The 24,384-nt window shown below is 41.2% G+C and overlaps 1 protein-coding gene across 1 annotated transcript; it reads left to right on the top strand.

The window, feature by feature from the left end:
• The first annotated feature begins 10,840 nt into the window (after positions 1 to 10,840).
• On the top strand, positions 10,841 to 18,012 carry zbtb8b (zinc finger and BTB domain containing 8B). Its single transcript, XM_061665406.1, has 5 exons — positions 10,841 to 10,951; positions 11,415 to 11,607; positions 12,875 to 13,751; positions 13,830 to 14,008; positions 14,163 to 18,012. Exons 2-5 carry the CDS (start codon positions 11,434 to 11,436, stop codon positions 14,475 to 14,477), a joined length of 1,545 nt encoding a protein of 514 aa, XP_061521390.1. The 5' UTR covers positions 10,841 to 10,951; positions 11,415 to 11,433; the 3' UTR covers positions 14,478 to 18,012.
• The last annotated feature ends 6,372 nt before the right edge of the window (positions 18,013 to 24,384 follow it).

The following is a 24,384-nucleotide window of genomic DNA, read 5'->3' as shown; positions in this document are numbered from 1 at the left end:
GCAGAGAGGTGAGGAGTGTGGGAATGATGGACCATGATGGACTCCATCTCCACTTGTATTAGTACAACTGTGCATGCATGTTTGGGAGTAGTTAGCAATTGTTCTCACAGGTGAGAAAAAAGATGAAGGCACCTTTGATTGGTGTTAATTTTATTCTTCTAATCTCGCCTCTCAATTGGGCTCTTCTGGAAATCAAACTCCTAACCTTTATATCAACTTTACTTGGCTTTTGTTGAAGACTTCATTGGGACAAGGTGAGATGGAAAGGAGCTGTTTCGAACGTAGGAAAAGACAGCACCGACGTCATCGCACAACAGCAAGTATTGCTGATCTAAGTCTGTAGCGCGAAACTGCGATAAAGTTAATGGGCGGCCTGTTGCTTTAAATATTGCTCCTGTAAAGCATTATGGGTAACAAATATCTCCTTTCCTTTCATAAAGATCACTCAGCAGCAACCTATGCTAAAGGTAGGGTAAAGGTTACATCGTTGCACCTTTGTTGCGCAATTTAAGAATTCAAACAATTCTTCCTCATCTCGCTCAGTTAGGAAAGGAAAGAAAATTATCAAAACCCAGAATCTGAAGAGGCCCGATGTTTAGATGTGGGAATTGATACGAATTTAGCGATTGCGATCGTATTATCGAAACTCGATCCGATTCTTTATCAATTCTCTCATCGATTCACATTGGGTGAACCGGTTTTCGATTCCCATCCCTACCTATGTGTTCTGTACTATCATTCATTCGATTCATCCTGCAGGATAGGCGGAGATGACCAAAGTACTCACACTCTGTTCTTAAGTAGAAATAGGGAAAAAAAGGCTGAAATGTACTTAAGTACCACAGTAGTAATTTTCATTGTCAGTTATATAGAGTCCCCATTTTGGTAAATTGGCACAACAGATTAGACTGAGAATTTTTGTACGTTAGAGGCTTGTGGTTTTTACGCTGGCACATTTATCACCACCAATCCGTCTTGGAGCCCACGACATCAAATAATTCTCTGAAATAAGGCCATGGATGGGAACTTGTGTATCCTGCTTCTCTGAATCTGTTGCGTCATTGTTGTTAATGATCCCCTGGTTCACATTCTACCTCATAAGTCCCCAAAATACGTCTTTTATTTGTGCTGACATCATCCACGGAGGTTGCGAAAAAGTAAGGAGTAGAAATACCGTTTTCCAAACGTAGGGAGTAAAAGTCAAAAATCATCAGAAAGCTAATTCTCAAGTAAGGTACATAGGCCTATACCTGAAAACTTCACTGAAGTAGAGGAACAAGGTATTTGTACTTTGTTACTTCCCTCCACTGAAGATAGGAACCCAGGTGCCAAGTGTCAAAGCAAAGCAACACGCCAGATAAGAGGCCCAGCCCCATAGAGGTACTGTACACTGAGGGTCAAGAGCGCTATCAGCCCAGTGAGTGTCTGAACATCTGGCATCTTCATTGGACAGGTTAGCACTCTTTATGCACACGCGCGCGCACACACACACACAGGCACTAAGCGCAGTCCATTCATTCACACATGCGGCTCTGTGCAACACTCAGTCGTCGGTTCCACAGCCACCGTGGGAAGATTGCTTGTGCAGATTGCCATGGAAACACGAGAGCCCGGCGCCGTGTGTGCGTGCATGCGTGCGTGCGTGTGTGTGTGTTTGTGTGTGTGTTCGCGTTCGTGTGTGCGTGTGTCAAAAGAGCAAGGCTAAGTGGCGTGCCCCCTTCGACACAATGCCCAGCTGAGTGTGTTTCTTCCTGCTTGGCAGACTGGAAGGGTGTGTTCGTTTAAACATACGACAACGATTGTGTGCAAGATGTTGTATTTGTGCTTGTTTTGGTTCTTTGAGTGCTTAACATCTCAGTCTAGATTATTTCTCTCCTTCGATTATATGATATTTTTTTCTGCTTCATTGGAACACAGAACACTTTAATCAAAGTCAACTTGCCCTGGAAATCTTTCTTGTAGGCTTACTTTATTTATCACGGGAACACATACTACCATCTGTGTGTGTACAGGAAATGACAAAATCCCAACTGAAAACCGAAGAGACAAATATTCATGGTCTTTTCTTTTTAACCTTTAGTTGGATTTCACATGAAAACTAATGTGCTGTAATGTACTGTATATGCTTAATAGAAATAATAATAATGATTATTATTAATTTAAAAAAAAAAATACAATTAAAATGCGCTTAACTGTTTTGACCTTTTAGCAAAATCTCATGTTTTCTACACAGGTGTATTAGGACACTGTGGGGAAAAAAAAAAATTAAAACACTGATATGACAAAAAATTTATTCCAAGAATAGTCAAAACATTATGAAGTATATTGTAATGTTATTACATTTTGTGGCTTAATCTTGTTTTACACACAGGCATATGAGGTACAGACTGAAAAAAATATTACAAAAACATGAATATGACAAAAAATGTTCAAGAAAGATGGGAGTTGTCTACACATGAAACACAAATACAGTCATAATAATAAAAGCAGCAATTTTATGAGAATAAATTGGAATGTGAGAAAAAGTTGGAATATTAGGTGAATAAGGTCACAATATTACAAGAAAATGTCTTATTGTGAGAAAACTGTAAGTAAGTAATTTTACATGAGTACATTTGAATGAGAAACAAATGTCATTTTATGAGAATACAGTCATATTATTATGGGGGAAAAGTTTCAAGTAACATGCAGCATTGTTGCAGGAAGATCTCATTCATTCTTTTCTCAATTAAAATTGCAACCCCAAGAAAGCATGCATGTTTTCAGAATGTGCATTATGGTTTTACTTATGGTTCTAAGCTGGCCACACTTGCTTGTTCCAGAGTGACGCAACTCCCATGATAATCATGCACAAGGACAGAAGTAATTAAGAAGATGAATGAAGAAACTAAATGAGTTAAATATGAGAATAGTTTCATCATGTGGGGATCGGGGTGGTGAAGGCAGACATGAGAGAGCGCAAGAGAGATCTGAGAGCTGATGAGCTGGAATTCTGCAAGATTTCTGCCAGTCTTGATCTGCTATTTTAAGTCCTCTCTCCGCCACATCCCTCCAAACCACAACAAGACGACGTCCCCTCGTTGAAATTAAGAGGCTCATACTTTTGCAATTTTCACTCACGCACACACGTTCATCCTTCACACGAACTTGGACGGAATTTATAAGGACAAACTCATAGCCGCAATTAGCACTTCTCATGCATAGCCTGTTTGCAGCTTTGTTGTAAAATGTTCAAATATACCAGAGGTGGCAAAAGCACTCAGACTCTGTACTTACAGTGAGTAAAAGTATAGATGCATCTGCAAAAAAAAAGAAAAAAAACAAAACTTTTGTAAATGTTGAAATACTGATTCAACACTTTTACTTAAGTAAAAGCAAAAAAGTAGAGACTGTTATAAGTACTTAAGTACAAAACCGCTCTCAACCACGGTTGACTTTAGCCGTCTCTATCGTTTTTATGTCATGTCATTATCTGCAGTGGTAGAAAAAAGTAACAAGCCGAGTTAGACAAAGTAAGGAGTAGAAAGTACAAATATATTTTTCAAATATTTAAAAAAAGTAAAAAGTTTTCAAAAAAATAAACTCTCAACTAAAGTACAGAAACCTGAAAAAAACTACTATCGTAGCGTATAATATTCATCACATATTCATATCAAACCACCAAAAACCAGTGCTACACAATCTTCCTCAAATCCACTGCAGATCAGCTTCCACAACTACTGCACTTTAACTCAGTTCCGTTTTGAAGAAGCAGAAAACAAACTGTTTGCAGTTTTAAACGTCTGCTAGTCTAATTTTTGATGTTTGGTCTCTAAGGAAGCATATTTGAATTGTAACTTAATTTCTTGTTGTTTGTTTAGATTCAAGTTGATAAGAGGCAATTCACTTTAGCCGATCTAAATATAAACGTGAATCATGATTTACTTTTATTTCATTATTAACTCATAATGGGCAACATTAAAGAATATCTTATCTTATACTGGATTCATTAGTGAACATTGGAGCTGGAAACTAAAATGTGCTTTGCAAACAATCACTGCCTCATTTCCATAATTGTGTCAACAAACTTCCAGTGCAGTTTTTATATTAGTGTTGGTGAAGTGCCAATCACTTAGCTCGGCTAAAAAGCATCTCTCTGATCATCCAGTCATCATACCTCACTATACTGTCACTTTAAATATCAGACATGAAAAAGTAGTCTGCGCCCGTCACTGGCATGAGGCCTTCTCAGTGAGTCAGTCAGGACTGGCATGGGAACTGGCACCAGAGTGGCTCGGCAATGTCCAAACTGGATCCATGAGGGAATGGATGTGTCTGTCTAGACAGCTCCTTGATTCACTTCTTATAAGAGTCGCGAGATTGATCTTTTTGCTGTTTAGTTGTGCGGACTGCACAGGAAGTTCAATTCCAATTGCTGAAATGAGCCTTTTGAGATAAAGCTGTGCTTGTCTAAGTGTGACAGTGAGCTGTCAGTCATGGGTGCAGAAGGGCAGCAGTCACGGGTCAGTCTGCTTGTCACGGTGTGAGACAGAGAGAAGTCCTCCCTCCTCATCCGGCTCCCCCCGTGCAAAGATAAATAGAGAGGCTAAAAGGCGGCGAGGAGACGCAAAAAGGAGCTTTTGTGGCTTCTGAGTGGGGTCTCTTTCATGGCCGTTCCCACAGCATTGAGCGTGATGACATTCACAATGTTTCACACACACACACACACACACTTACTGATGGGACTGCGGTGACTTTCGCTGGTGCCGGGACCCAGACGAGATGGCGAGAGCCAGAGGAGCCACAGGCAGCCATTGTGCTGTCGCCGCGGAAACCAGTCTCTTTATGTCAGACATGTTTTTCTGTTTGTTTTCTTTTTTTATGGCTTTAATGTGGGGAAGGGCGAATGTTTCCCCTCTCACCCCCCGTTGACTGATCGGCGTTATTTCCCCCCAATAGCTATCTTCGTCCCCCCCGCTCCCACCAATCCATCCGCATTTGTTTTCCACGTTTCCCCCCCTTTAATTCCCTGTCTCGCTAACGTTGTCCTTCTTTGTTCTTATTGGGGAACAACATTTGCTCAGACAGTTTGTCATGCATTTGCCGCAGCGTTGTGGCCTGCCTCTCACTCTGATCTTTAACTTTACACTGTAACCTCCAAAGTCGAACACAATCTAAGCTTGATGCTGTTTCTTCTACTTCCAAGTTCTTATTTTTCCCATAGGAAATTATATCCAGTGAATTAATTTGCTCCAGGCTCAAACTATCACACAAAAACTTTTATTAACATTGCAGGGAATGTTTTTTTTTTTTTTTAAGTTTTTTTTTTTTTTTAAAGTGTAGAATAGAAAAAAAGCAAAGCATTATCAAGACAGTCAAAATGTGCTGCTTGTCAGCAAGCATCACAATTTCATGCTTGTCGTTAGCTGCTACATGCTAGTATTATAGCCTGCATAAACATTATAAAAGACTGCAAATGAACTGGTTTTATAAAGCGTGATGACCGTATATTGAAACAAGCCGAATAACAACGACAACTGTGGTGTTGTGCCTTTGAGGGCCGTGGCCTATAGTGACGGATATCAAGTACATGGTCGGTGAGTCTTTGTGTGAACTTCTGGATTTGGGTTATGGCTTAGTGTAGCTTTTTGTGACTGTTCTAATTTTCTATTTGTGTGTTTAATTGTTTTTAACCGTTCAACAAATGGCTGAAACTGCAGCTCCTACTCTTTTTTTCTCTCCAATTGAGAGGCGTAGCTTAAGGTCCCTGAACTCAAATTTGGTCTCGCAAAGCAAAAACAAAAATCGAATAAGCAACGGCTCGTAACTGGAATCTTTGGAGGAATATATTTCTGCCAAATTGTAGTTGAACTTTACCACTTTTGGGGTGTTCAGCTTTGAAGGTTCCACTGTACGTCATGTACTTTTGCTTGCTGGCTTATAAAAAACTAAAGTTCTGCCTTTCCCACGCTGTTCCCATATTAAGCTGATTACTATCGTAAAATCACAGGGACATGCTGGAGCTGGATATTAAAGAATCTGGTTATGATTTTGTTCACTAAAAAAGGAGATGCCCAAAAGTCTTCTAGTGAGTGAAATTGAAAAAGCAGACGGTTTCTATTTTTAAGTGCGTGAAGAATGCCGCTCAGTGCCATGTCTCAAAGGCACGCCTGCCCGTAATCACTTCATTGTGACTTGCACATCACATACAAGATTAAATCTTTTATGGGCCACACAGAACAAAGAAAATGTGATAAATGAAAACAACTGCGCTTAATTGAACGACTACACTCATTTACAACCCGGCTGAAAAAAACTGAAATATGACTCTCAGATTATTTTTTCACATATTGGACTGCATGGGCGGACTGAAGGGAAAGTCCACAGTAATTGTCAGGAATGTATCCAAAATACACATGGGCTCACAGTCTTGTTAGATGCCACAGGGAGGGTGATACATCCATGTTTTACATTGTCCCTGACACCTTGGGGTGTAGCTCTCTAACAGTCGCTCAGTATCTCAAATCCCTCTCATAACGGAACACCTCCGATAATCAGGGGGGCATCCATCCACACGTCGCCCGCGTGGCATCTCAGAGGAGCAGCCATAAGCTCAGGAAAAAAAAAAGTTGTCTGAAAAAAAAACTGCCATCGCGGAACTGCAGTGCTGGGACATTTTTAGCTTTCCCAGAAGAGATTATACTGAGTGTTCAGGAAGACTCTGATGTTTATCATCAATATCACTTACAGAGAACACATTTTTGGTCTTAATGATCATTTTAAGGTGAAAAAAATAAAATAGAAGATGAATTCTGCATTGATCAATATAACTTATTTAGTTTTGCTGCTCAGTAAAACATTTGAGAGACTACTATATGCTTTTTGTACTTCTGTGTTCACTTGCTGGTATCATAGCAAGCTAAAATGTTGCCCCCTTCATATGGTATTTAAAATATTTGGGGTATTATATAATACATTTAAGTTAGTTATTTCATTACAGCTGGGTTGCAACTTTTCACTTTTACCAATATTGTTCAAATCTCTTTGCTTGCTAATATGTTAACTTTTGCAAGCATGGCGCTTACCCCAAATAGAGTGTAACTGTGAATTATACCTGTATCGTTTTAACTATATACATATCTATTTCCAAAGTTAGTTTTTTTTTTTGTTGTTTCTCAAAAGTATAATTCGGTTGCTAATTTGTGGTCCATCCAATGCCAACTGCAGACGTAGCCCATGAAGTACGATACACAATGTCAGAGGTGGGAGTGAGTCACACAGGCCGACGTGTACTGTAAGTCATCACATCATCATAGTTTTCATTTTATTCCATCATAGTCATGTGAAAGTCTCCAGTCTGACCCTTCGAGTTTCAAGCAAGTCCCTAGTTACTGTGGAAAAATTTAATGTCGAGTCGAGTCCGCACTAAATTGCAGTCGAGTCAAGAATGACTTCGGTAAATCAAGTCGTGAGTCAAGTCACACAGTCGTGCTCAGTCACAACATGTATTCACACATCAGGCACTTTGCACTGACTACCAAGTAGCCTACTTGTATTTGTTATCTATACTAATACATTCACAGTCACATCACAGTTCATTAATGGTTCAAACACCACTGTATATTGTGTATTAGCTAAACTGTGAAGTTGACATAACTTAGCCTAGCTGTCTTTCTGGATTTTATAGTGACAGATAAGTTAGATGATGTAGTGTCTCTCATCTTTTGAGTTGCAAACCTTGCATTTTGCCAGTCTCCTTTTCCTGATTACATGGAAAACAATAATTGAATCCAAAAATCACGAATATTCTGCGCTCCCTCCATAATAATTTGCATCACGAGGTGGCCTCTGCTTTCCGCATCATAGCGTACTGGTGGGTCGGTTGTCAGAATAACTTTTATGCTAAAAACAAAGCAAATGCCAAATTGACTTAATGCAGGTTTTGACATATAATTAGTTGAAACTTGTCAAGTCATGTAGTTCACATCTAAGTTGAGCCTCATGAATACCATGTCAGAATCAAGTGGAGTTCTTCCTAAGTTTTTGCCAAACAAGTCATAAGTATTAAGATTGGCAATTTAAGTCTGACTCGAGTCAAGTCACATGAATTAAGTTCTCAAAGTCTGCGAACTGCGCTAATTTGAAGTCGACCTTTCATTGCTAGCGTCGATACTCACATGAGAGGCAGACTTCAAGGGGACAAAACAGAAGAATCATGGTGAAAGGCAACACGTGTGCTGCGAAACCAGTGCTTCACAATCTTCCTCACAAGGACCACAAACACAGAGTCAGTGTTGCACTCAGACATGAGCTATGTTTGAGGTCAGTGTCTGAGGGCTCTTGGCTATCTGCATTTAGCACAAGCAGGCTTTGATCGTCGCAATCCGCCTGTGGCAAAGACATCAGTTCTTGGGGCCCTACGCTACCGGAAGTTTGCAGTGTGGGAAGGCTCCGTGGTGCTAAATATACAATAATAAAAAGGCTGGGAGATTTATTTTCACTCGTGAATTCTTTTCGTCCTATCCAGCGAGAGACGAAAGGAGCGTGAGACGCGCACGGCCGTCGGTCTCACAACATGAAATGATAATTACAGAGAGAAAGAGAGAGGAGAGTTGTGTCTCTCAAATAAAGAGGGGCGCCTGCTGTATTAGACTCACAGTGATTGCCCATGAGAGATAAAAGGACAATACACACCACATGCCTTTTGCTCATTGGCCAAAAATCACAACTCCACGGAAGAAATGCACCCATCGAAGCGAATGTTTCACTTTTTTGTGTGCTTCTGCACCAATCCACCGCACTCCACTCTGGGCTTTTTGATCCCCGTTTGAGGGTCCTCTCCGCGGAGCCTCGTTCGGAATTCCAGAGATTCTGGGATAATTCAAACGTTTCAACGCACATACTTGCTCCCCCCCCCATTCCCGGGAGACGGAGCTAGCAATGGAAAATGCCGCCGCGGTCCCTCCATTGTCCCGAGTCTTTAATCAGGCTCCCAATGAGCCTTGCGCTGCCACCGTGGTGTGTTGTCTCAGCCTGGGAAAATGCAGGCCTCAGTGCTCGTCAGACCACAAGCAGCGAGAGGGGTGACGCTGCAGGCCCTCAGCACCAGACTGCGGCTCCCAGTGCGGCTGACAACGCACAATGGGCGGATACAAAGCGTACATGAAGGCAGTTGACTTTTTAGACATCACAGGCCGCACGAGTCTGTAGTCAATCACAAATATGGTCTTTTCTTTCTTGCCCCGAAGAGGTCGCTCGGTGCAGCAGTGAAACATGTCAACAAATGATCAATTCGAGGAGCCGTTTTAAGGAATGCACACACTGTCAACAAAAACAAGAGTAAAAAATGGTAAAATCTATTCTAGCAGGCACTGAAATAATAGTTTAATGTTGGCTGTTATTTGTTTATATGTACAGTATAACTATATTATGGCAAAACTTGATATACAGTATTTTATTAAGTTTGGGTCGCAGGGAGGAGCCAAACTTCTTTTCTGGCTCCATCATCCATCCATTACCAGGGAGGCTGAGGAGTGTGATCCCCCTGTAGTTGGAACACACCCTCCGGTCCCCGGAGGGGGACCACCACCCCAGTCTGCCATTCCAGAGGTACTGTCCCCGATGTCTATGCGATGTTGCAGAGGCGTGTCAACCAGGACAGCCCCACAACATCCAGAGCCTTTAGGAACACTGGGCGAATCTCATCCACCCCCGGGGCCTTGTCACTGAGGAGCTTTTTAACCACCTCGGTGACCTCAACCCCAGAGATAGGAGAGCCCGCCTCAGAGAACCCAGACTCTGCTTCCTCAGCTGAAAATGTTTGGGAAACCCTTAATTAAAGCAAGATTACTATTAGTTGTAATTTAGTGCTGACATTCATGATCATATTTTTTTTTATGGGCTTTCATAAAAAGAGAGTAGACATTCATACTGTACAACTTCAATGTGGTTTTCCCACAGCATGGGAAAATATGAAGTCAAGAACTGTGGGTCAAGATGTGTGGATGTGGCAAATAATAAATGAATAATAATTTCATAATTCATTTCGTCTTCCTAGGAAGATTATTTTCTCTGTAAAATGGAAGACAGTATGTAAGCACAAAGCACTATTGCTTTTTCTTTGGCTACTTTGTGTTTTCTGAGGGTTGAAAAGGACAACTATAAATGCAGTTTAAGAACGTGTTGGCTGTTAAGTACCACAATGAGCAGCACAACCAATTAAATCACTTGCACAAATACAACAGATGCTAATGTAAATAGCCCGTTGAAAGCATACTATCTAATTGGTACACTGAAAATGATATGAAAAGTTTGTCAGCAAACCACACCCACGTTTTTAGTGTTCAAAAATCTCCACTAGGTGTCTCTCTCAGATGTCTTCAAATGGTAGCAGTGTTGGATTATTTTTTTTATTTGATTTTGTTCAATGATATTGGGTCGGTTAACTTTTTCCTCTATATTTCTATTATAGTTAGGAATTTTAAGTGTTAACACGAAATTAGATTGAACAACTTGAATGTCAACCATGCAGATTGTGTTAAACTTTGAAACTTCCCCACACATCATTTGCTTAAATTAATATTTCAACATTTAGTTATGCCACCTTTGTGTATTCATCACCTGTTTGGTCAGCTGCGATTTAATACCCACATTTACAAATATAAAATGTACATTTTTTAATTTTCACTAAGAGGCATTGTCTTGTTTATTCATTTAGCTCCAAATATTTTATTTTATTTTATTAAAATTTTAGTTATCCTCCCCTCGTCCATTCACAGCCGTATTCTGGGTTGTGGCCACGACCCCGTCACTCCCGATTGGCTAATCTTAATGTCAATCATGTAATACCGGAAGTATTTGTCTTTTTAGTACTTTAGAGAAAAAAAACGCTGGAAAACAATGGTATTAGCAGTTTAATGTTTCAAAGAACACCGCTCGTTACCCAAATTTTTTTTGTCCAGGGTTTTGACGGGTAAGTCATTCGGATCGATTGCGTTGTTGTTTTACACGCGCTTTAAGGTGGTGCTTATGAGGAACCGAATATGTTTTTCTAACTCTAGATAGCGTTAGCACCGCTAGCTAGCCCGAAAAAAAAAAAAGACATAATGAAGCAATAAGATTCACTCCGGTGTTATTACGTTGATGTATATTAAGACATTAAAGACTGTATTATATGTGGCTACAGCTTTTCAGACGTATGCTCTTGGAAACCTTATCACAGTAACATCTTGCCATAATATGAACAGAATCCATGAAATAGGCAACGCTATAACAGATCAGTTAACACTGTACATACTGACTCGTAAAAAGAGAGTCAGGAAACTAATTCGACCACATTAGTGTCTTTTTTTTTTAATGTGACACAATTGAAACTAACGTGACACATGCATATATGTTCCCTCCATATTAATTTTTGTCCTTTCCTCTTTTGGCAGAGCACACTGAAGTTTAGTCATGGAGGTGCCTTGCTACCTGCCCAAGCTGCTTTTCGAGCTCAACGAGCAGCGGAAGCGGGGCTACTTCTGTGACTGCAGCATCCTCGTTGAGGGCCGCGTCTTCAAGGCCCACCGCAATGTCCTGTTTGCGGGAAGCGGTTACTTTAGGGCTCTTTTGGTTCACTATTTACAGGTGCGGGACTATTTCGATGGACGACTGCTGTCCGTTTCGTGATACCTCTAATTTTGGTACATTTTCAAGACAAAAATTCCCATTAAAATACATTATGCATCCATCCATCCATTTTCTAGATAGTACCGCATTTCCTCATCAGGCTTGCGGGTAAGCTGGAGCTCCCAGTAATGTCTGCACATGGTAAATTGGTCACCAGTGAATCGCAGAGCACATATAAACTAACAGCCAATCACATTTACACCTTGTGCAATTTTAAGTTTGTATTGAACCTAACATGCATGTTTTTTGAAAAGTGGGAGGAAGCCGGACTATCTGGAAAAGACCCATGCAAGCAAGGGAAGAACATGCAACCTCGACACAGGATCTTGACTGTGAGGCAGATATGCCGCTCGAGAGCTGATATTTTTATTGACAGTCTATCAATACAGTAATAATAATAAAAAATACTTTAATGACAAACAAGGAGAGAAAATTGTTGCTTCGCTGATTCACGTCACACATTTCATTTCTTAACTGTCTCACAAGATGAAATCAACTATTAATGTAGATGTTAAAATTTAACACACACAAGCATTCTACCTTTTGATCAAACGTGACAAGCATATGGCAAGTAGTCAGTCGGCTGCAAGTGGCTAGTGCAGAACACTAATGTATGGAGCAGTGTAAATCTTCACTCGCTGCCCCAAACTTCGACCGAAATGCACCGTACCAGTCACACAACATCTGTATTGCAAATTTGGTATACCAGCTCTGACTTTTAAGGCACAAGTTACACTCTATGGATATTAAGCTTGTTTGTTAGCTGTAGCTTTTAATGTCACGGATAACAAAATTGATCGAATTACAAATTATTCAAAGATAGGGTTAGCAGAAGGGTGGAAAATTCATTTTAAATTTCCAGTAAATTTCCATGGGAATTTAAGCTGGGGAATTTAAAAAAACATATTTTAAATTAGAAAAGAGTTAACTGAGAATTGAAGATAATTTAATGGAAAGGTATCATTTAAGCATTACTATAACGATTTTGTTTTGTCATAAGCAGACATCAATGCAAAATAGATAAAATCTGGTTGCCTTTGTCAGAATTATGATGAAGTATATTTTCTCCAACTAAGTTCCCTATTAAGAGCTAACCATGAATACCCATGTTAAGTTGCCAACTTTGAAAATTCCTGGAATTTTACAACTCCATTCAAACATTATAAAACATCAAATTGTGGCTGTTAAGTCCACTTTCTTAATCAGACAATTTATCTCATTTCAGGATAGTGGACAGCGCCAAAGCACAGCATCTTTAGACATAGTTACGGCTGATGCCTTCTCCATCATCCTGGACTTTCTCTACTCTGGCCGGTTGGCCTTGAGCAGCAGCAGTGTCATCGAGGTGATGTCAGCGGCCAGCTACTTGCAGATGACCGACCTGGTGAACCTTTGCAAAAAATACATCAGCTCCTCTTTGGAAATATGCAACAAAGACAAGGAGGGTGTAAAAGAGGAGGAGACTCCAGGACAGGAAGGACGATACAGACCTGCGGACAGCGGCACTCCTGCTGCATCAAAGTCGAGTAGTGTTGGGGCAGAGGAGCCTCGTTCACAGGTTATAGAAGCAGATGGGGCATCTATAAAGCAAATTCCAAGTCCTTTGTGCATGCCCGGCAACACTCCTGCAGGCCCAAGCAGAGACATGAACGGCGACTACCATTCTGGTGCTGAAAGACCAAAAGCAAAAACAGATCAGACTAAACTCTCCTCGACTTCGTGTTCCGATTTGACCCTAGAGTTAGTGAACCCCAAGATAGAGTATGACCCAGATGAGGAGCTTTTGGAATCTCCTGACAATAAAGACATGCCGTCATATCCCGGCCCCTCTGTTCCTCATCATAGCAGACATGGCATACTTCCCCCAAATTTTAACACCGAGCGCTCCTCTGTGGGTTATGGCTCTTCTTTTAGTGCCCGGCAACTGATGGAGATGCTGGCCAGGGGTGAAGGCCCTAACCCAATGGTGGACCGAGGAAGCCAGCGCATTACCCAAAGACCACCAGGTAGCATCTTGGGAGTCAGCCGAATGGAAGACAATTTGGGTTTTGTTGGATCATCTGTAATGGAAATCCAATCTGATTGGATTGGAGAGGATACAGGTACAACCTGATTGGTACAGTGCTAATTTGTGAACTTAATGGGTAAAGTTTATTTTAACTGCATCTGTTATCTTGCAGGTGACAGCTTACTGGTTCCTGTCAAACTGCACAAGTGCCCCTTCTGTCCGTACACGGCCAAGCAGAAGGGAATAATGAAACGGCACCTTCGCTGTCACACAGGCGAGAGGCCTTTCCCCTGTCCCATGTGTGGCAAGAGGTTCACAAGGCAGGAGCATCTTCGCACCCACGCCCTGAGCGTAAGAGCGGAATAGCCCTTTGAACCTTCTTTAGTGGACTTCTAAAAAAATAAAAAAATTCAGCGAATGGAGAAATTCGCCAATTGCGAATATGCGAGCGAACACTGTATAATGGTTTCCTAACTGCTGTTACTCTTTGTGAACCCCCAACCAGGTCCATAGGCATGACTTGCCCGTGTCATGCAAGAGCTGCAGGCGAATCTTCTCCGGATCCAGCGTATCTCCGGGATTCCGACGCTACGGCATCTGCGACAGCTGCAACTGCGTGACCACCACTCACGTCGACTCCACCCCCCTGCTCGCGGCCGGCAAAGCGGACCCCACGGAACGTGAAGACGGGGGCACCGATTGGGCCAGTTTCATGGACGACGTGGACGAGGTGGAGGTTGGCAGAGTGGAAGACCTAGTGGAGAAACAGATGCTTGAAAGGCAGCTGACTGCCTGTGATGATGTAGGTCACAATATGTGAATTTTATAGGTCTATACATATTCCGCAAGAACAGATCTTTTATTTTTCTCTCTCTCAGGGCTGTGAAAATAGAACGACGTTTTTTTTTTTTTTATATATATATATAAATATTGCGGCACTGATTTGGGAGTTCTCACTGCTTGTTCTTGACATATTCTCTCGACTGAACTTTTTTCTCATCTGGTGTCTGAGAATTAAAGCGTGAGTGATCAGAAATTTTAAGTGGTTAATGCAGAATGTTATTCTCGCTTTTTTTCCAAAGTGATAGTTGTCAAACGATGAATAGTTTTGATCAGCTAGTTGAGGCAGTGAGCAAGTACAATGATCTCTACAACATGTTGTGTAAAGGCGTCTTTATACTCCCGCGCCCGACAACGCCCGCATTGCATCACGTGACCGACGCCTTGGCCAGCGTGCCCCCTATGCGTCACTTGACGCTCACGGCAAAAATTGTTGCTGCGCGTAGAATGCCGCGGAGATCATCTCTCGTGATTGGTCCAGTTTTAGTCACAATCTGTGATAACGTACTTAATGTGCCCCTTGGTTCTACATACCATCTACGCCGCTGCCCTCTTGATCGATTTTGCAGCATAATTAAACGTATAATTTTTTCCACGGTCGCCATTGTTCTTGCTTTGTTCCTTGTTACGGAAACGAAAGTAAAAACAGCTACCAGAAATGGCCAAAAAATGCAGAGGAAACTCCATCCTGTGGTGTCCTAGCCAATACCAGCCGTAGCGATACCCCCACTTGGAGGTGAACTGCAGTACATTTTCAAAACTGCGCACGTGGGTTGCGCTCGAGTATAAAGGCAAACTGTGCACGTGATACCCGCAGTGACGTAAGCGTGGTCGCCGCCTGGAATGAGTATAAAGAAGCCTAAGGTAGCGCCTCCTGACCTTTGTTGAGCCAAGGCACATATTTCACATTAGAATAATCTCACACCAACAAACAAAAATGTCAAAAAGTGGCTACATAGGTCAATTATAGAAATTCTGCAGTCTAATGGAAGAACATTTATTCTGCCAGCCTGTCACTGTATGTACCTGGAATGCATAGATGACAAAAGATACATTATTTTTAGTAAGTATTCTTTGGAAGAATTAAATGCAATTGGAACATTTCCTGCTTCACACCTGATGATTTCTCATGGCACACTGGTTGAGAATCACTGGTGTAAGAGGAATATAAAGACAAATGGTGACTAAATCATGGAATCCAGAATATTGTGCATGCAGGAGAGCATCTGTTGCAAAAAGCCCACTACTTATTAGCGTGCGTCATTATTCACAAGGACTTCTCGTGAAGTGTCAAACATCTTGGCCAGGACGAACTTTGCTCGTTCTTGCCACTAAAGACTTTCTTTGTTCTTGCGGTTTATGTACAGGCCTTAAGTCAAATGGACTGGACGAAATTATGATTCATCCTTGATTTTCATTAATTGATGTATCTAATACCAGAAATGTCTCTTCGACTCATGGAGACATCCCTTGATTTTAGGTTAGCTTTAGCGGGGTGCACATTTTCGGCTTTTTAACATCTTAACTGACTAGTAAAATCAATGCGAAAACTGACACATAAAGAAAAACTTGGCAGGTGTTTGCTTACTATTCTTTACAGTGTGATGACAAGATGACCAACACAGCAGGCCACACACAATATCGCTGCTGCCAATCATGAGTCTCCTCCACCAAACCAAGTGCAGCTTTGGGATAGACATAGACCAATCACGATCGCCTTTGCATCCGCAAAGTTGTGAAGAGTACCAGAGTTGATTATAATTGACTTAATTGTAATCCCACTTGAAACAAAAAGCATAAAGTGGCCATTTGTGGTGAGAGTAATAATTCAGCCTTGCAGACGGTACATTTCGTTGACACGCGTCAATGACGTGACATCTTTAGTCAACATCTTCATGAAATATGATGTCATCGAGGAACGATTGTCTCGTTTCCCCCAAACATTGCTATCTCCTGCCGCCTCGCTCCTCAATGGAATTTCTGGTGGGAGGGGTTAGCATGTAAACAGGAACGTGGACCTAGGAAGTTTCAAATATAGAAATTAGATGAGCCGGTAGTAGTTCTTGTAGTACTATGTACAGACACTCAACACAACTAGTTGCTTCTCTGGTTGTTTCAGCAACAGCGTGAGGTCGCTTGTTGACCACGCACATAAGGATGTGCGGTCGTAAATATTGGGAAGCTTTAACATTTATGATTGTCGGCCCTGGCCGTTTTCTGAGCAGATCGGTAAGGAAAAATCCCTCATAATACAGCCCACACCACAGGTTAATCTTTTAGCGACAGCTGACAATCAGGCCTTTTGCTGACTTTGAGCGAAAGAGGGAAAATGCTTAATTTAGATCAGATTATCAGTATTTGTGTACCTCGCTTTAGGTAGATGCTTTATTGATTAAATTGTGTGTGTTGTTTAGGCAATGTTTTGTTCCCCCTCTCACTTCCGTGTCTTGTGTATGCATTTTATATACTGAAGATTCAATCCAATGATGACAACCTCTTCATGATGCCTGGTTTATTGGGTGTAATCTTACTGCATGGCCTGAGCAAGCTTTATTTTATTTATTTATTTTTTTTCTGAGAAGCAGAGCGCTGCCCTCTAGTGGTGAGTTCAAACACTTGCAACGCTAACTTGCCATTTCACTTTTGCAAGCCATAGATTACAAATGGAAGTGTTTTCTTTCCTTTATAGTACAATATACAAATATGATAAAAATGTATTATATCTGTTTTTTTTAGATTCGCATGTTTACTAATTGGCAGTGTTGGGACGTATCAAGTAGATTTTTCAGGTGTCTGGACTTGAGCATTTTTTCTGACTTTACTTTGACTCCCTAAATTTGAAAACAGATTTCTGTACTTTCTACTACTCACTTTGTCAAAACAGGCTTGTTGCTTTTTTTTCACCCTCCAGCTACTGTGGGAGTATTAACTGTTACAGCAAAAGATTCAGAGAAGTAAGATATTCTCCATCAATGGCATTATTTGAGATAATTTTTCGATGGTGAATGCATTGTCTCGTGCCAGCCTAAAACCCACGCGCTTTCAGTGTTAAATTTTTTTTAATAAACAAAATGTATCCGTCCAATCTGAAAAAAAAAAACACAAGTAGGGTGTATTTTCTACCAGTTATCCTTAGCTAATTTAGCATTCCTTGTTACCCTGTTCACATTAGAAAAGCAATGGGAAAACCTTTTGATCGCATAAACGTTGAGACAGTGCTAGCCAGCTCTTAACAAAATGCAACATGATTGTTATCCTTTCTCGGTATGAGCAGTATGTAAGTTAATAAAAGAGGGAAACTATTTTGTGTGCAGAGGTCCCCCCCCCCCCCCTCGCATTGTGCCAAGATATAAAAACTAGGTATATTACATGTGACACAACTCAGAAAATGTTATATATATTTGGCTTTCAAGGGAAATTTCAGGATGAACGGAAGCCAGTGCCAGTGATTTTTGTTGTCGTCATTGTCCAAACAAATGCACCTTTAGTTGCACCAAACCATTTAAATCAACAAATAAAACTGAAGAAAATGGTGTTTTTTCCATGACTTAGTCATCCCCCCCAGTACAGGAGTTAAATCAGTGAACCCTCGCTACTTTGCGGTTCGATAATCGCGGATTATTTACAGTACAGTACCCATCCTTTTTTTAAAATTTCATTTTAATTGTGACTGCTAAGTGGTGTGCAATAATGTGATATCCTATGATATGATTATCCTATGAATAATATGATAGAGAGGCTTTTAAAAGGTCAAAATACACGTTAAATAATGAAATCAATATGGTGTCTCTACTTCGCGGAAATTCGCTTAACGCGCCCAGTCTTGGAACCTAACTCCCGCGATAAACGAGGGTTCACTACTATTTTTTTTACCAGTCTTTTTTTTTTTAATTTTTTTTTTTACAAGACTCCTACAAATGTAACGAGAGAGGGCGACAATGAGTCCAATGCAGCAAACAATCGACCGCAGTAGAAGAACCATTACGACGACCAGCCATTGTTTAATGGCACAATCTGGTCCCATTGAAACAAACAAGGTGGTTACTAGGTTGATGTTCTATCCGCTTCCCAGCCCTAAAACATGGGCAAGTCGCGGGACTTGACAGAGTTCGAGCGGGGTCTAATAGTCGGCGCTCGGAGTGCCGGCTGCAGCATCTCGGAAACGGTAAACCGGTTGGGCTTCTCGAAAACGGCCGTGTCCCGGATCTACCGGGAATGGTGCGGGAAGAAGAAGACAACCAGCGCACGGGGGACCGGAGGAAGAAAACGCCTCGTCGACGAGATGGGTGAGAGGCGGATGGAGCGAGTGGTGGAGGCCAACAGCCGGGCTACGGTCATGGAGATCCAGACCCTGTACAACGGTTCCGCCGAGACGCCGATCTCCCTTAAGACCACCCAACGGGCCTTGAAGCGTCTGGGCTATAGCCGCAGGGCTCCCCGGCGGGATCCGGAGCTGCGGACCTCGCAGCCTGGACCCGTCCAGAGTTCCTTACCGAAAGAACAGACTCCCGTGTCTACTGACGTGGTTAGCAGCAATAATATTGAACAGGACACGGGTAGTACAAACCAGGAGACATTGTCATACGAGGACGCCCCCGTGAGTTCCAACCAGACTCTCCCCGGGTTTGGGGCACCTCTACCGGGATTTCAGTGCTGGTGAGGACCGTATCGCCTGGAGCCTTCGGATCACCGGTGCCTGTAGCTCTGTGCTTACTTAATTGTCTATTTATAGACAATGGATACATTGCCCCACGTCGTTCTCATTTTTATTTTATTTTTTATTTGTATTTTTTTCACAGCAAATACCACCTCAAAAGATACTTATAGGTTTTATTAACAATGAGGCAGAGGTTGTATTCCTAAAAAGTAAGTACATTAACGTAAGCTACTGTAACATTTTGCACATTTGAACGTTAACAGTCTTTAAAAATGGGGGGGGGGGGGATATTCAGTGAAAATGTATTGCACATAAATCCAATCTCAACAATTCAAGTTGAAGACGTTTCCCAGGAACTCAAATTAAACGTAACTGAACTGTACTTAACAAATCTACTCGACTTAAAAATTATTATATATTTTTTTTAAATAAAAACCACTCCAACAATTGGCAGAATCGCTGCCCCATCAAATTCAATCTGTTCTTCCTTGGCTGTCCAAATGTTACTACTATTTGTGTTTTGACGAGCATCAAAGTTCGAAGACATTTCTAAACTACTGGCTGCGTTTGAAAAAAAGGAAAAAAAAGTACCCTTTTAAGTACTTCCATGAAAGCACACTTTTGCCAAGTTACTCAGCACATTTACATGCACAAACAAATTGGGTTATTATGCGTTAAAAGTGTTTGACTGCTTTTGCGGGCGATAGGGACCGAACCCTGCAAAAGGTTTTGTGATTGGTTGGAGATCCCACAAGGTGGTGGCCAAATCTTTTTTTTTTTTATATTAGGTAATGGTGGCTATGGCCTGAGGACGTCTTCTCTTTTGAATTACATATTCCGTTGGAAGTGTACAGATGTGAAGAGAAATCGGATTTCCATCTTGAATAGTCTGGGTGTGTTAATCCAACTTTTAAAAAGACGAACAGGGTCAGATTTAGCTGTTTTGTATGCATTGTAAGAATGTGGTTTCAATTGGTCCAATGCAGTAATCCAATTTTTAGTGTATGTAAACATACTGACGGTGATCCATTTGAGCTGCATGCGGGTAGAATTGTGCTTGTTTGGTTTGGTTTTGAACCTCGCACCATCAAGTGAAACACATAATGTACGTCTCTCTATTTGTTCACCATAATTGCTGGGGTCTACCTTATTTGATGAAGCCTTGTTGATGTTTTTATTATATTTGAAGAGGCCTCAAGGAAAGTGATAACACACAGCCGTGCCAATCTTTTGCAAGCAATTGAATGTTTCTCGTCTTTGTGAGATTCTTAAATCATACTTTGATTTGTGTATGTATAATTGAATGCCTATTTAAGTTGTCTGATGTTTCTGTGTGTTAATGTAATTGCACCTTACAGGTACCTGTAAATATATTTAACTTGACTCAATTGATGTTATGAAATTCACCCGTGTCTTAAGGTTTGCATGTACGGTAGGTCGTTTGTGGCATTTTCCTGTGAAAGTAACATAGATGTGCTTGTATGGTCCTAAATATTTGTTACTGTACATTAAATGTCTATTTTAGTTACTTGTAGCTGTATTTGTATGCTTTAATGACAAGCATTGAAGGATCAGATGGGTACGACACAAAGGAAAAACACCCATTTTGGTCAAGGATTTCATTGTAAATTATGTAAAATAACAGTCGATGTGTAAATTACGAACATCTTCAACGTGTCACTGATGGTATGCAGTAGTTGTACTCTCACCTGACCTTTGTACGGGATGGGTGGGGTTCACTTCCCAACAGTGACTGAGTGAATCTGCAGATGAATGGTTGTCTGTCATGACCTTTGACCTTATGCTTTGTGATTGACAGGCCACAAGTCTAGTGTGAAGTCTGCCTTTGGCCTGAAGTCAACTGGGATAGGCTGCAAGACAATTTGATATTACAGTCAGAGTAAAGATACTGGATGGATTAAATGTTTTACACGTTACACTTGCTTATGATGCTTTGTAAAGAAAGCTGATAATTACCTCACTATAAAGAATTATGTGGCAATGCGGTACATGATATGTTGGCATTAATTCACTTTTATTACTAAGTACTTGAAATGGGAACTTTAGTCTTTGCGCCCTTGACTTTTTGATGTGGTGACTTGACACTCAACTCTGGAATTAGAACCTCTGAACTTGACTTGAGACATTATACATACATACAGGTTACATAAATTGGCCTATAACACAGTAGATCTAAGAAGTCTACACACCCCTGTCCAAATGCAATGTTTTTGTGATATAAAATGAGACCAACATATGTCATTTCAATTATTTTTTTTTTAACCGCTGTGGCATATAATGTTAATGTACAATGAAACCAAGGTTTACATTGTTGTCCATAATTCAAAGTGTATGTTTGGCGCAAGCAACAATACTCACCAAAAGAACATAACTACAGTGAAGCATGGTGGCGGTAGAAGCATGCTTTGGATTTCTTTTATTCTACTGCACCTGGGGCCATAGACAAGGTGAAGACAATTATGAACAGTTGGAAATTACAGTCAGTGTAGAAAGTAGGGGAAAAAAAGCCTACTAGAAGATCTGATATTTATTTGAGGCTAACCTGAGGCACCTCCTGATTCCAATTTAACATGAGTTTGAATGTGATGCGTCAATTCTGAACACAGCCACAACCCAGTTAGAGAGTGTGCACACTTGTGCAACCAGACCATACATTTCAGTTTATTTTTACTTCCTCACTCAAAAATAATTTCTAAATTGCGTTGTACTGATTATAGGTCCAAATAATGGTGGAAAATGTTTAGAAATTATTTATTATAGTCTTCTTTTTGTTTTGTTTTTCAACCTTATGTTTGAACAGGGTCGTGTGCACTTTAAACAAATGTATTTAGTACAATTGCTTGCATCACAATATGTTTTCTTTTTTGGGGGGAAACTGTACTAACTAAACCTAGCTGAAGAGGGCGCAAGTGTACCAAACAAGCAAACCACAGAAGAACAGCTTTATTTATGAGCCGCTCATGTTTTAGGTTTGAGCTCGGTCCCATCAAAACAAAAGAGGTAAGAAGCTCCAAAAAAAAGGGGGGAATTTTCGTGTTTTCCTCCAGTCCGGGTGTTGCACCACACGGGGGACACACATGGGCAAGTCGCGGGACTTGAGTGAGTATGAGCGGGGCCTGATAGTCGGCGCCCGGAGCGCCGGGTGCAGCATCTCGCAGACGGTCAACCGGCTGGGCTTCTCCAAGACGGCCGTGTCGCGGGTGTACAGGGAATGGTGCGGGAAGAAGAAGACCTCCAGCGAGCGGGGGGCTTGCGGGAGGAAACGCCTCGTCGACGAGACGGGCGAGAAGCGGATGGAGAGAGTGGTGGAGGCTAACAACCAGGCTACGATCACGGAGATCCAGTCGTTGTACAATTTCAGCGTCGAGAAGCCCATCTCGCTCACCACCACCCAGCGAGTGTTGAAGCGGCTGGGCTACACCCGGGGGCCTACCCGGAGGGATCCGGTGTTCCGGACTAAGCCCGGAGAGAACTCGCCTTCTCAATTATCCACGGACTACGTCAAAGAAGCGGACACGTGTAGGAAAAGCCCAGGTGGAGGTACCGTCAACTCCAGTGTGGCTGTCCCCGAGGTTGGAGCCACCAAAGCGGGCTCACAGTGCTCGTGAGGACTGCAGCGCCCACTTGGACCCTTAAGACCACCGATGCCTGTGGCGCCTGTGCTTAAATGGACTTTATTGCCACATGCACTTTCTTGCACTATTCTCCACCACCGATGTACACATTTGTGGAGTTTTCCACTAGGACACGGATTGACTTTTCTTAAATGGTCAGCATGTATATCAGTGGCTTACGAGTACATGTATGCACTTTGATGCAATCATATTTTTGTCATTGTTACCGTGTGGCTTCCATTTAATGACTGGCAGCTTAGGACCTTTGTTTGTCATACATTAGTCTTTTTTTTAATTTTTTTTACCATTGGCATGAGTGGGTTAAGTCCCCATAACACCCCCAGGACGTGTATGACAGTATTACAAATGGTAACTGTAATACTACTTGAAACTTTACAGCCCCCCCCCCCTGCCTCCCCTGAAATCATTTGATATGGACTACCATTCAATTATACATTACATATCATTAGCCTAATAGCATAATTGCCATAGTCATTTTTGAACGTCTTCAGAAAACAACAAATTCAACAGACAAGAAAAGTCCAGTTGCCTCAATTCAACCTTTGTGGACTTGGATGGTTGACAATCCAAACACACAAAAAATATATATATCTTTTTTAGCAAGCACATAAAAAAAAAAAAAAAGTATTTTGTTCTAAGTTACAAATGATTTAGACAGTTATGCTATTAGGCTAATGATCAGTATTTTTCTGTTGTTTTTTTTCCCAAAACATTATAGATGTGTTCTGAATAATTCACCAATAATAATTCTTCCATGATAGTGGGCTATTCGGCACTGTGTTGAGGTTCACTCGCCTGACTTCCCCTGCATATGTTCAGTTCCCACTCAGGACAGAAGTGCAATAGAAAGTATGGATGACACTAATTTTCCCATCATCTACTTTGATGTTCATTTCATTATAGTAATTTTTTTTTAAATAGACCAAGGAAATACACAACCTGCTATTTCTCTTCTTCTCATCTAAAATTATGTGTAATTGAAGGACCAGCAATTGACTGGCAACCAATACAGAATTGTACCCTTCCCTTTTTGCCCAGTCAGGTGGATGGATGTAATTGAATAACATTTTAAGATGGCTATTATTACTGTTTCACAGCACTATTTTCTTTGTGTGTATTGTTTATCTTGTATATGTTCATTTCAGTTTCATCCCTTTCTTTGGCTCACATAAAAGTCATACACTTTGCATGTTCTTTAAAAAAAACGTTTCTAAATGCCTTATAAGGCATTGATTAAATCAGTGTTTCCTAACCTTTATTGGCTCAAGACAACGTTTTGCATTCGATAAATCTCATGGCAAAAATATGACAAAAAGTATGAAATTAATTTACTCACAATTTGCCTGGCAACAGGCGGATACACGGGTTAATTGGTGCACATAAAACTTTTCAAATTCAGTAAACCTCAAATGCACACACACACAAAAAAAAAATCTACAATCTGGCTACTTATCTGTAGTAACCAAAGCTAACTGAAGGGTGCGAAACTGAGTCCATTGTACCCCAAAGTTACACGGCAGAAGAAGAGATTTACTTGGGCTCGGGCAAAGGAAGTGAGAGCACAGCTAACTTCC

The sequence above is a fragment of the Phycodurus eques genome, chromosome 20 (assembly GCF_024500275.1).
Source record: "Phycodurus eques isolate BA_2022a chromosome 20, UOR_Pequ_1.1, whole genome shotgun sequence".
NCBI lineage: Eukaryota > Metazoa > Chordata > Actinopteri > Syngnathiformes > Syngnathidae > Phycodurus > Phycodurus eques.
This window is presented reverse-complemented; position numbering and strand designations above follow the sequence as displayed.